The sequence below is a fragment of the Prunus mume genome, linkage group LG8 (assembly GCF_029339155.1).
Source record: "Prunus mume cultivar Tortuosa linkage group LG8, ASM2933915v1, whole genome shotgun sequence".
Classification (NCBI taxonomy): Eukaryota; Viridiplantae; Streptophyta; class Magnoliopsida; order Rosales; family Rosaceae; genus Prunus; species Prunus mume.
The window spans coordinates 4181875-4195221 of NC_142705.1; the positions used below are offsets into that span (position 1 = coordinate 4181875).

The 13347-nt window shown below is 36.6% G+C and overlaps 2 protein-coding genes across 5 annotated transcripts; both read left to right on the plus strand.

Annotated features, from left to right (window-relative positions):
* The first annotated feature begins 2231 nt into the window (after window positions 1-2231).
* Window positions 2232-7100, plus strand: LOC103340750 (Protein kinase superfamily protein). Of its 3 annotated transcripts, none has more exons than XR_016122601.1 (10): window positions 2232-2887; window positions 3296-3450; window positions 3539-3633; window positions 3859-4892; window positions 5289-5449; window positions 5651-5727; window positions 5830-5977; window positions 6155-6304; window positions 6396-6533; window positions 6816-7100. XR_016122601.1 is itself a non-coding variant. In XM_008244194.3 (9 exons), the coding sequence occupies exons 1-9, from the start codon at window positions 2725-2727 to the stop codon at window positions 6450-6452; spliced, it is 2040 nt and encodes a 679-aa protein (XP_008242416.2). In that variant the 5' UTR covers window positions 2232-2724; the 3' UTR covers window positions 6453-6788. The 3 variants fall into 3 exon arrangements, 1 of the variants encoding a protein (XP_008242416.2); XR_514736.3 differs by lacking the exon at window positions 6816-7100 and adding an exon at window positions 6678-6788; XM_008244194.3 differs by lacking the exon at window positions 6816-7100 and having other exon boundaries at window positions 6396-6788.
* A 142-nt stretch (window positions 7101-7242) lies between these two features.
* LPXA (bacterial transferase hexapeptide repeat-containing protein) lies at window positions 7243-11178 on the plus strand. Of its 2 annotated transcripts, XM_089042522.1 has the most exons (10): window positions 7243-8632; window positions 8729-8853; window positions 8955-9063; window positions 9159-9251; window positions 9339-9455; window positions 9701-9784; window positions 9961-10065; window positions 10159-10242; window positions 10325-10457; window positions 10714-11178. In XM_089042522.1, exons 1-9 carry the CDS (start codon window positions 8483-8485, stop codon window positions 10442-10444), a joined length of 987 nt encoding a protein of 328 aa, XP_088898648.1. In that variant the 5' UTR covers window positions 7243-8482; the 3' UTR covers window positions 10445-10457; window positions 10714-11178. The 2 variants fall into 2 exon arrangements, with proteins under 2 accessions (XP_088898648.1, XP_088898649.1); XM_089042523.1 differs by lacking the exon at window positions 10714-11178 and having other exon boundaries at window positions 10152-10242.
* Window positions 11179-13347: the final 2169 nt, after the last annotated feature.

Genomic DNA, 13347 nt, shown 5'->3' on the forward strand with positions numbered 1-13347 from the left:
CGCGGCTTTACAGAGATTTTTTTATAAAAAAAGGGTATAGCCAGCGACTATACGCTTTTGACACGTGTGCCGAATCGATATAGGTACCAGGCGGGGCTATTTTTCTTTTCCAAAAATATTTTAGCCGTGCGGCTATACTCGAGAATCTTTTTTAAAATAGATTATAGCCGCCGCCTAGCTGTGCTCCGGATAGAGAGTGTAGCCGCGCGGCTTTACTGGGGTCGTTTTTAAAATTTATTTATAAATAGCATAGTCGAGCGGCTGTGCTCGAGTTTTTTTTAATAGCCGAGTATAGCCGGAGTATAGCCATGCGGCTATACTGGCAATTTTTTCCATAAATAGTATAGCCGCACGCGAAATTTTTTTAAAGATTATATCCGCCCGGCTATACTCAGGAATTTTTTAAATAGACACGGTATAGCCGTACGGCTTTACTGGGTCCTTTTTTTTTTCCTTCCCGAAAATAGTATAGCCGCCGGGTGTACTGGCGTCGGTTTTTTTTAAAATTTATTTATAAATAGTATAGCCGGGTGGCTATACTTGGGATTTAAAATAGGGAGCTGTTATTCGGACTCCAAAAAGGTATCGTACACTCTTTTAAGCACAATTTCTCACTCATATTTTGAGAAAGCAGAATCTCAATGACTTTTGTGAAGTATAAATAACAGTTCACTTAAGATAAATGGTGACCGACTTGGTAACGAATATTGGTGAGAAGAAAAAGAAGACTGATTCGAAAGAGCATCTTTATAATATGACACCAAGCTTTATATCATGTACTGTTTCAAAAGCAACTTGTTCAATCTTCTTCGTTCACTAATCATGAAGCTGAAAGTTTTGGCCTATATACGCTGATAACGTCTTGAAAGGTATGATGGCCAAGATATATCGAGATCAAAGTTCCCATCAATCATCATGCATGTTTGATTCTTCCTAATATTGTTTTCTTCATTATGTCTCTTCGTCAAAAGCAACTTTATCAGCCAAAAGATAATGCACCAAAACTTGTATTAAAACACCTTTGGATAGACGCGGAAAAGGAAGTGGATTGAGACATCAAATTCAAGATTCGAAGCCTATTAAGGTCCATTTGCCAAATGCTTACCCACCCATTATACAACTTTATTCAGAGAAATATAACTAAATAAGAGAAAAACACGCAAACTCAATATTATATAGTCCATGAAACTTCATCATTTTTAACTTTTTGATAAAGAAGACACTCAAAGCAATTCCATTATTTTCTGACTTCAACAAAATGAAGGCACTGCAACATGTTACCTCTAAGGTCCTACACCCTAGATAAACTACATGGGGAGAGGGACACAACTTAGGATGTTCCTCCAATGTTTAATTCAACCTTTTGTCTAGTAGCTAGATTATAATAGGGAGTGGTCCTACACCTATAAGCTTAAATTTGAACTCACTCACAATAACTAGTGACAAAAAGGAAAAAGATAAACAATAAAGAAGATGGGTAGTTTTGAAGATTGCGTAAGGTTTGAATAATTGACATGATCTTCCAACCAAATCTAAACGGGTAAGAAAATAGACGTATGTGACACAAATGTGATTCCTCAAAGAACTAAGAGCCACCACAATTCTTGTTTCTTTATGAAGAGACAAATGTTTGTCGATTATTCAATATTAATCAGGTAAGTTCTTATTTGAATCTACTATTAAAAATAACAAACGACGCTTAATATTACGATAGATCTGCACGAAAAATTACACTTATAAATAAAGATCCATTAGTATCTTCTTCCTTTATATCAAAAGCCAATTAAAAGGGGTAGTGAGAAGACACAAACATATTATATCTTTGAAGTTATGGCTAATCGACATCTCATATCCCTTGTTACAACGTTAATTGTCAAAAGACAACCACTAAAAAATATCACATAAACCAGTGTGACCAATGATCTCTTTCCTATATATAAGTTATTCATTTTCGTTCCATTAGCACATAAAGAGTTACCACTTCCAAAACTTACAAATGAAAAGACTCTCTTAACAGCAAGAAAGAGAAGCTCCAATCATCGATCTGCTCTTTGGTCTTCTTATTATTAATCAGCTAGTGTCGTGTTTTTAACCTAAAATCTCCCCTTCTTTTTGTCCTTTTATTGGTTTTATCGTTGGCGCTACTTTCTTGCAATGATGCAAAATTCCCAAGTGAGAATCTACCAACAAAAAAGTCCAACTTAGGCCACCTGCTTCTTCTCTCCATGACTTAATCAAAATTCTGCTATACTTTATATTAACATCAAAGCACCCCGAGAGCAACATGCAAAGTGTAGACTCCTTTTCCACGAAAGAACCGATCTTTTTTTGGGACAAATGAAAGAACCAAACTTTGTGTTTGAAATTTTTTGCTCTGTTCTGCATTAATCCCAAAGCTTGTGTTGTCTTGTACAGTCATAGAGTGTGAGAGGGGGTTTGGGCCCCTTTACATGTCCTTTAACGGCAATGAAGTCAGTGAGTGGTTAAAGTACATAGAAGACAGTGCGTGTCCTCTTCTACTTTCGTGTTTCTTTTGTGTTCTTGTCATCTGGGTAAAGATCAAAAAGCTCCTTCATTTGGTTTCTGCTTCTCACAGTGATAATGCGTGTATTTATGCTTCTGGGTTTTGTTTCTTTTGAGAATTTGGATATGGGTTTTGATTGTGGGGTGTGTTGAGGAAGTGTGGGGTTGTAGAATTTCAAATTTTTTGGTTGGGGCAGAGGTATGAAAGAGAAGAGTAATGGGGTTGTGGCTGGGAAAGTTGTGGTGGTTGCTGTTAATGCTTTGAGGGAAATTCAAAAGACTGCTCTGGTGTGGGCTTTGACTCATGTTGTGCAACCTGGCGATTATGTTAAGCTTTTGGCTGTGATTCCTTCTCACACATCAAGTAAGCCAGCCTCCTTGTTTTTTCTGTTTCAACTGAAGAAAAGTTGCCCATTTATATATCAAAATGTTAAAGATTCACACAAAAATGCAAATTGCATTGCATGTTCGCTAATAATGCTCCTTGTTTTTTCTGTTTCAACTGAAGAAAAATTGCCAGTTAATGTTTCAAATTGCATTCCTTTTGGTTAATTAAGGAACTTTCTAGTGTATTGGCAATATGTTCACTTTTTTTCTGTACTTGCCTATTGGGAATTTGAAAATCTTACCGATGGCATGTTAAGTTTGACAGAGGTGCTTCACAAATTTGAAGCTTTGATACCAGTTTCAAAATCAATTGAATCACAACCGAGTTGAATTATGTATGAGATGTATCTGATTTTTTTCTCTCTTTCAAATACCATGTGTCCAGGTAAAAAGATATGGGAGTTTGCAAGATTTACTACTGATTGCACCACTAGTCATCGGAGGTCTCTTTCAGGAACCGTGTCAGATAAGAAGGATGATATTGTGGACTCATGTTCTCAGATGGTGCTCCGGCTCCAAGATGTTTATGATCCAGAGAAGGTTGGTACATCAATTCCGTTTCCAATGGTTTAGTCCTTACATGTTTCATTTCTAATACCAATCCATTCCCATCATATTTTGTTCACAGATAAAGATCAGGATAAAAATTCTCTCTGGCTCACCGTGCGGTGTTGTGGCTGCCGAAGCAAAGAGAGCTCAATCAAATTGGGTTATATTGGACAAGTAATACGTCAATGTAACCTTAATTTCTATTATCACATGCTATAGCCTACAGTTTCTTATTTTAGGGATTGCTGTTTAGATGTGTGATAGCATACAATGGCATCATATGTTGATTTCAGAATGTTAATCCTTAGCCAACACTTATGTGCATGAAAGCTTTTTCTCCAGAATACTGTTTGTTTCCCTTATTGCCTGTTGAGGTTATCAAATTTTATTCGTGTGCAGACAATTGAAATATGAAAAGAAACACTGCATGGAAAAACTGCAATGCAATGTTGTGATTATGAAACGATCTGGGCCAAAGGTTCTTCGCTTGAATTTGATAACAAAGACAGAACCTGAAGTGCCTTACCCTTCATTGTCTGAATCAGAATCTTCACCAAAACGTCTAAAAAGCAAGTTTGAAGAGTCGAATATGATTAGAGGGCCAACTGTGACTCCTAGAAGTAGTTTTGACCACGAGTCACATCTGACTGCAACTGATATTGGAACATCATCCATATCAAGCTCAGATGTGGGGACTGAACGAGATTTTCTTTCCGAAATTTTGGGGAGGTTAAAGCAAGAGTATCCATCTACTATTGAAGGAAATCAGAATTTGAATGAATCTGATACCGAGACAAATAATGAAAACCAGAGTTCTTACTTCACAAGTTCATGTTGCCAGCCTTGTATGGCAGATTATCTAAGTTCTGGTGGTGAGTTTTCAAGATGTGCGGTGGAAGGTTCAGAGAGACCTTATGATAAGGCTCTGATTTCAACATATGGAGCCTTGCTGGATAAGTTAGCTAACTTGAATCGAGAACCTGATGTTGGGGTCTTGAATTATCGGCTTGATTTGAATTTAAGCAGAAGTGTACGTGAAGCAATTTCATTATCCAAAAATTCACCTCCTAACCCTCCTCCATTGTGCTCCATATGTCAGCACAAGGCACCTGTTTTCGGAAATCCTCCTCGGTGGTTCACGTATGCGGAGCTGGAATTTGCTACAGGTGGATTTTCACGAGCAAATTTCTTGGCTGAAGGTGGGTTTGGTTCTGTGCACAGAGGTGTCTTAGCACATGGTCAGGTTGTTGCTGTCAAGCAATATAAATTGGCTAGTTCTCAAGGTGATCAAGAATTCTGCTCAGAAGTTGAAGTCCTGAGCTGTGCACAGCATCGCAATGTTGTGATGCTGATTGGGTTCTGCGTGGAGGATGGAAGAAGGTTGCTAGTTTATGAATATATATGCAACGGGTCTTTGGATTCTCATCTATACAGTAAGTTCTCCTCTATCCCTGATTTTTTAATGCACAAAATGAAATGCTACTACTAACGGATCTAAGTTGCAAGCATGCTCTAGTATTTCCTCTTTACTTCAGATGAATGGCAACATTTATGTTCGGTTTTCAAATTACATAGATTAACAGATTGAATGGGTTTACTGATCAAGAATCAGATTGTCAAACAAATGAAAAGGTTATGGTCTTGACGTTAATAAGGACCCTGTTATTTCCAGGATTCTCAGTTGGGTATCATCCTTTTGTCTAAAGTGTGGATATATACATTACCGAGAACACTTTGCTCCACAAGTGCATTACACCTTCTTTACAAACTATAAATGTGCGTATTCACTTCTGTGACCAACCAAGTTAAGGGGATGCTAAAATTTTCAGGACCACAGAGACATCCGTTAAAATGGTCTGCGCGACAAAGAATTGCAGTTGGAGCAGCTCGAGGGTTGAGATACCTTCACGAAGAGTGTAGAGTGGGTTGCATTGTCCACCGTGATATGCGACCAAACAATATCCTTCTGACGCATGATTTTGAACCCTTGGTATGTCATACACTCCTCATCTCTTACAAAACAAAATTCAACTTCCTACTCCCCTTCACCAGTTGTATGTTGTCCTTGATGAATCACATCTTGTATGAGTAGTGTTTCTCTTCGTGTGAACCCATATGTGCATTGAGGATGCAGCGTTAAATTCCATACATGTATCACTCAGAGTAACTCTTACCCAGTTCTGGGTTTCAGGTTGGAGATTTTGGACTGGCAAGGTGGCAACCAGATGGAGATGTTGGGATGCAAACAAGAGTACTTGGAACATTTGGGTAAGGCCATAGGACTTGAGAAAAAACCAAAAAAGTCTTTCTCATTATACCAAATTACAATTGACAAAGTTTAGACTAAACCAAAAACTGCCTCAAATGTAGTTACTTGGCTCCAGAATATGCTCAAAGTGGACAAATCACAGAAAAAGCTGATGTCTATTCCTTCGGGGTAGTTCTAGTGGAGCTTATTACAGGACGGAAAGCTATGGACTTAAACAAGCCTAAAGGCCAACAGTGCCTCACTGAATGGGTAAGCATGAACAAGATAACTCTAATTTGAGATCGTGCAGTATATCAGAGATAGAACATCTGACATCTTTCTTTTTCAAAACATACTAAATAGAGTTTTGATAGGATATTGAGACTTGTGATAAATTATGTTTTACTCTCATATTGGTCATTGCTTACACTCATCTGTGTGGAGCAGGCACGGCCCTTGCTAGAAAAGAACGCCATTTTCGAGCTGTTAGACCCGCGGTTAAGGAGCTGCTATTCGAATCAAGAGGTTTGTAACATGCTGCAATGTGCTTCCTTGTGCATCAGGAGAGACCCTCATTCCAGGCCTCGCATGTCCCAGGTATGAGTTGATGTCATGTCACCCTCACTCACTGCATCTTCATTTTTGCCTGAGAACCGCTGAAAATTTCTTGTCCATTTGGTTCCTATAGGTGCTTCGGATTTTGGAAGGCAATGACATCCCCGCAAATTCGACAAAGAATTCTTGAAGGAAAGAGGCATTGTGAGAACAATCTGTAAACGATCCACAAGATAGCTATACATTTTTGTTCCAAAAGAACAAAAGAAAGGTATTGTTATACATTCTAGTTAATTAGTTTCTGTTGTAACGTGTAGTTGTAAGAGAGGTAGATATGTCTGTCATCAATTCCTTACGAGTTACAAGTTTACAACCATATGAATGAAGTTGATGAAATTTCATTCCATTCCTCCAGGCCTCACTCTTGTTGTTGCTACGTCAAATTGAATATCTGGAGATTTTGTAGACACATAACATCGTCCTGTTAATATAGTAATTATCAACTGAGTAATGTTCTCTTGCGAAAGAGTTTGATAATAAGATCATATTATAGACACATTTTTCGTGAAGCCAACATGGTTGCTGACGCTTTAACCATCGTCTTGATCATGCACGTATCTGGTGGCTCGGTAGTACGTAACTATGGGATGGGACGGGGATGGACCTGCTTCAAACCAGGTTATCCATAATTCATACATTTTCATATTATTATGGTATTATTTTTTGGATTTAAATTGGAATACCCTGATTTCGATCCGATTCATTGATCACAAGGGGTGATCCTCTGCCACTCATGACACTGCTTGCCTCTGCTATGAAGTCACCTAATGAGTTTTTCTACATGTTTGTTGGTAAATTACCCACCTCTTGATATTATTTTAAGGAATCATTAGATGGTTTTCCATTATTTAATATAAACGTAAAAAATCAAATCCGAGCCATAATAAAACAGAGGGGAAATTGTTAAACACTACTGTTCAATACTCATATACAAAACATATCAGAATTTCAAAAAGAAGAGAAGGCAACGGCTCAAAATCATTACTTGCTTGCTTCCATATCCCCAGAGATATAACGCAGATTACTGTAAACAGCCAGACGACCGACATCTCTAATCCGGCTGATAAGAGCTTCAGGGGATGAAAAACATCTAGCAAAAACAGTTAAACAGTAGTGTATTATTGCCTTACTATTTATCTTTTGTGCTTTTTCATTTTTACTTCTATGAGTGAGATGACAATAAAACATTCACGTTAAATTGCAATTGCGGCCTCTAAGAACAAATTTTCGTCTATGAAATTCCTCCTGCACAAGATTGTAGAGATTAGAACAGGATGAAAAGTGTGAGTTTCTTCTAACATCAAACACAAGCTTAAACCACCGCATCAAAGTGTTGAAACTGGCAAGTCCTGCAACACAACCACATAGAATGCTTCAAAAACAGAAATGACAAGAGTTTAATAATCATGACTTGTTATAAGAAAAAAAAAATCACAGAGACTGCCTACAATACACCACTGATATATATAGATTACACATTTTCTAAGTTACAGTGTTTGTCAACTCACAGTATACTCAACTTAAATCACTCAAACCAACTATGCAATACACTTGCTTTTTTTTTTTTTTTGGGGGGGTCAAATTAATAGATAATTGACTAAATGCACATCTTCTAAAGTTTCATTAAAAGTTTCCATATTTTTATCACAATTTCCATCGTTTTTATACAATTCTTACCAATATCGATACTTTCCCGATATTTCCATGTTTTTTGACCACCGATATATCCGAAACTCCCGATATTTAAGACCTTGGTCTCAACCTTTTGAAACCTAAACATGTTACTGATGTCAATTCTGCCATAAGAATAAAATTTTATGGGGACTACTTCAATTAAAATGGACAAGGGCTGTTATTTGGTGCACTAAGCCTTGACTTACTAAAATGAAACACTTATATAAAACAGAAATAACACTATTTTGTTATTCCGGTCACGACATGACAAGCATCGTAAATTTTTTACGAGACTCTCTTTGGAGCCACCCGTGTTCTTATTAAAAAAACACAACAAAAAAGGTGAATTTGGTGTATTATTTTCGGTAATTATAGTGCGAAAGTGGTAAAAATTGGGCCAAAAAAAGTGTGAGAAGCTATAAGCCCGGGAAAGGACTGAAAGGAAAACCAGAGTATGAGTCTGAGTGAGACCACGGGACGAACACCATGTGTGCGCTGGTGAAAGTTGGCAGCAAGCGCTTAAGCTCTGTGCTGAGCAGCCTCAACTCTCTTTCCCTGCGTCGCTTCTGCAGCACACTTGCCCCTGGCTCCATTCATCCCACAGCAATCGTTCACCCCAATGCCGTTTTGGGTCAGGTACTTCATTTGCTCCTCCTCACAATTCTCAACTAAAATAGCTACTTACTGATGAAACTGATAGTGTGGTTTTGGCTGTGGTGTTTTTGCGATCAGGGTGTTTCAATTGGTCCCTTTTGTACTGTTGGGTCGACCGTGAAGGTTGGAAATGGCTGCCAATTATACCCGGGAAGCCATATATTCGGAAATTCAGAAGTTGGGGAGCGTTGTGTTTTGATGACGTGAGTTTTGAATACATATAAATTGTTGAAAAGTTGATAAAGGTTTCACTTTTGATTTCAAGTTTTGAACTTTGCATTGTGGTACAAAATTTGTCAGGCAGTGGCGCCGTTGTTGGTGATGATCTTCCAGGCCGAACTTTGCTGGGATGTAATAATATTATTGGACACCATGCTGTGGTTGGTGTCAAATGCCAAGACTTGAAGTACAAGGTCAGTTTCAATGTTTCATTTATGTAACAAAGTCAGCAGGATACACAAAATTTTCATGACCAAATTCCCTAGTTAGTGTTCGTTTTATGATTTAGTCAGGGGATGAATGTTTCCTTGAGGTTGGGGACAACAATGACATCAGGGAGCATACATCAATCCACCGGTCTTCGAAGTCGAGTGATACAACAGTATGTGGATATGATAATTACTTTTTCATTTGTACTTGTGTGTCGTGTGTTAAGTTTCATGCTCTGATACTAGTGTTCTGTGATCAGGTTATTGGGAATAATAATCTTATCATGGGTTCTTGTCATATTGCCCACGATTGCAAGATTGGAAACAACATCATTTTTGCAAATAATACCCTTTTAGCAGGCCATGTTGTGGTGGAAGTAAGCCCTTACGCTTTATTTGGATTGTGAGATTTCAAATTTCAGGATAGTGGTTGATGTTTTGTAGAAAGATATTTTCTTTCACTCCAAGAAATATATTTGAGATGTCCGTTATATTTTTTCAAATCAACAATGATACATTCTATCTTTGCATTTCAAATCCCTTGTCTTTGCATTTCAAATGTAATTTATATACGTCCTATCCTACTTGCTGTATCTGATATATAGTCATGTTTCAAATGTAGGATTATGCTCACACTGCAGGGGCTGTAGTTGTTCACCAGTTCTGCCATGTTGGTTCTTTCTCTTTTATTGGTGGTGGCTCCGTGGTATGACATGATCTTACTCTTTACCGTCTGTCATTATACACTATAATTTCAATAGCTTATGTATCAAGGGAACCTGCACAATTTCTCTTGTCTATTTATGAGTGTAAGCCATGAATTAACTATAAATTTCCCACTGTGCAATATTGATTTTACATTCTTATTTTATTTGCCTGAAGATTGCACAGGATGTTCCAAAGTACATGATGGTTGCAGGAGAAAGAGCTGAACTTCGTGGTTTAAATCTTGAAGGTCTACAACGTCATGGTTTCACAGCCCAAGAGGTTTGCGTAAATTTTTTTTTCAGTTGCACTTTTTACTTCCTTATGTTAAATTGAATGTCTAAAAGAGCTTTTTTCCTCTGGGCAAGGATCTAGATCAGAAGCCTGCGAACAGCTTACCAAAAAATATTCATGCCTGCTGAAATTTCCAAGGGTTTCGATGAACGTCTGGCTGACATGGTATCATATTCAACCAAATCCCTCACCCTCTCCATGATATAATTTTAAATCGTTGGTCAATGGTGTTAAATTCATTTTGCAGGAGATGAGTGATGAATTGGCTCATATATCTGTAGTTTGTTCCATGGTGCAATCTATCCGTGACTCTTTTGAAGGAAAACGACGTGGAATATGTAAATTCAGACATTGGAATGGCTCTTAAAAACATGCAATAGGTCAGTTTCTTTATTCCACAAAACTGTTATTCTATTTTCAGAATCAAGTACGAGAACTCTTTACAGAAAATTAAAGGTGTAGATACATCCTCTCTTTCCCCAATTTGAATGGTATCTAATTATATATATAATCTAAATCCAAAAGCTGACATGCCATATTTTACCAATATCCATATCCAAGCTTCCTAGGTACAGAAAGAGCGATTTCCCTATGAATTGTTGTAGTTAATGTGGTTTTTATTTCTTCTTTTTGCAGTGATCTAACTGCTATTGTCTTTACAAAATGGCTGAGCATGTGGACTAATTTGTTGTATGAAGACCTTACCAGGCGGTTCGTTGTGTTGTAATGAAGATTTTCTATTGGGCCAGTTCTCATTGTTTGATAAAGGAATACTTTGGTGAAAGGATGTTTCAACTTGTGGGTTGTTCCAAGGAAATTACTTGTGCAATGTCTTTGAAGTCAGAAACAAACATTTTTTAAGTTTTGTGCTTCTTGATAATGTTGACCTTGAAGCACATGCTTTTTGTACAAGCAGACTGAACCTCTCCAAATTCAGAGAAAATCCTAGGAATTTGATTGTTCTGGGTTTTCAATTACATGATGGATTTTTTTATTTCTTATTTATCCTCTGTGATTACCTGAATAATGTATTAACTGAGGTATTCTAGAAGTTTGCTTCTTCGAAAAGCAAATCAATAAAATATATATGTTACAAGGCAATCTTTGAAATTTTCTTTGTTCTCGAAGTCCATTGGTTTCCTTCTTCATTTGAATGTTTAGAATGGCAATGAATCAATTCAAGGTCACTAAAAGGCATAATGACTTTGATTTAAAAACTGTTGTTCTTTGTTCAAGCTTGTGATAACTTTGACTACATAATTGGTTGCTTCAGGGACTGAAACAAATTAGAGAATTTTCCAACTATTGAATACTTTTCTTCATATCTTATACTGGGGGGGAATGTATATCCACCGTAAGATATGAACAAGATTTCATATACAGGGCAAATTAATAATTATGTACTCCGCACTATGCATCCAGGTTCGAATCTCCCTTCTCGTAGTTTAGATTAGTTTAAAGTATAATATCGCTTGTATAAAAAAAAAACAAAAAAAATTATAATTTTCTGATGTATAGGCTCCATATGAGCCATTCATTTTCAATTCCCGATACTCAATCCACCAGCTCAGGATAAATTCCTTGTGATTGTGATTATAAGAAAAGCACTGATGAAATTGCTGACCAATTTAAATTGGCCACTCTATCAAGTACCAGGAGAATCATATGTGCTACAATTGACTTCAATTTTCAAAACCAGAGGCTTTGTTCAAAGAATGATAAAAACCTTTTTTCAGTGCGGTCCAAATTGCTTTGATTTTCCAAGTTTCCTCATCTGCATAGTGAAGATTCTTTCTTAACTTTGACTTGGAAGCAATGACTTGAATGGCCGCACCTCTTTGTATGTTTAGAAAGACACTTATTTCTAGAATCAAATCTTATTTTATTGCAGCAACAAAAATAATAATAAATAATAAATAAAAATGTAGAAAAAATAAATAAAAAAATATTATTTTATGTGCAATAGAATTGACAGACGTTAAGTACTGATGTTCTTTGGCTTACTGTTACAATCATTCCCTCTCCACAAATAAATAAAATAGACAACTGACAGTAATATCACTTCTGTTGTGGCTGCTGATATGAGATTATTTTGAAGAAAAAAAGAAAAGAAGAAGAAGAAAAAGAAAAGATGCTTAGTGCTTGTACATTGTATATTCCTCTACTTCATTTGCAGTTGCAGCTAATATTGGATCATGGCATATGATGTAATCTTTAGCACTAATGGAAGATTAATTATGTATATAATATGATAATGATATGAAAATGAGATATAAAGGCATTATGCTCTCAGTTCCTAATTAAAAAGATTAAAGAGCAGTTGAGATCTGGGTTTTGAATATGACCCATGTCAAAACCTTGTCCATTCTTTTAACTTTTTTTCCCATATTTGAACTTAGAAATGTGTGTGCTACTTTTTTCTATCTTGCTTATCAGTGGATGCTAGTGTTTTACAACCTCCCATTCTCTTTTTCCTTTATGTTTTGGTTGGACTATAGGGAAAGAACTAGACTCAAAAAGCAGTGCTATAATATATTTAAAATAAAAAATGAACTCATTTCAACTGTTGATTCATTATTCCCCTCACTTGTTTCAACGATTATGATCATTTTACATCACATTACGCGCGTGGACAACTAATCTAAAATTAAAGCAAAAACATCGATCATGGTCCGATACTATTGCTTCACTATACTCTACTTGTACTTCAACAATTGGTGCACCCTGTTGTTCGAAAGTTGATCATTCCCTTCTTTAGATGCAGTGGTATTTTTAACTTGAGCAACTCAGGCTGATGGGTACACATAATTATTTTATGGCCATTTATTTCTCCTAAAGTTGATGCCTTTTGGGTTTGTGTGGGAAGCAATTGTGGGCAGAAAAAGAATGATTTCTAATCAAATCTCTGTACCAGATTTAATATAATTATTGAACACAGGAACATGATTTAGCAAGACATATATGCTTTAATAATCAATCTGTACAACTTGGTACTTAAAATAAATATTCCCTCCGAGTCCCTTTCAGATGAAGCTGAGATCTCAAGCTCACCCCCATTCTTGCAGTTTTAGCTCATAGGCTAGTACAACCCTTTGACAAAAGGGGACAAGTATATCAATGCAATTAAGGGAATTTAATTATAATTACTATTTAATAACATAATATATTCAACTGTCAATTATAAATATCCTCTGGTTTCATACGAGGGAAGATTCGTTTCTATAATAATGCCAAATGCAAAATGCATAATAAAATAAATAAATAATTTGG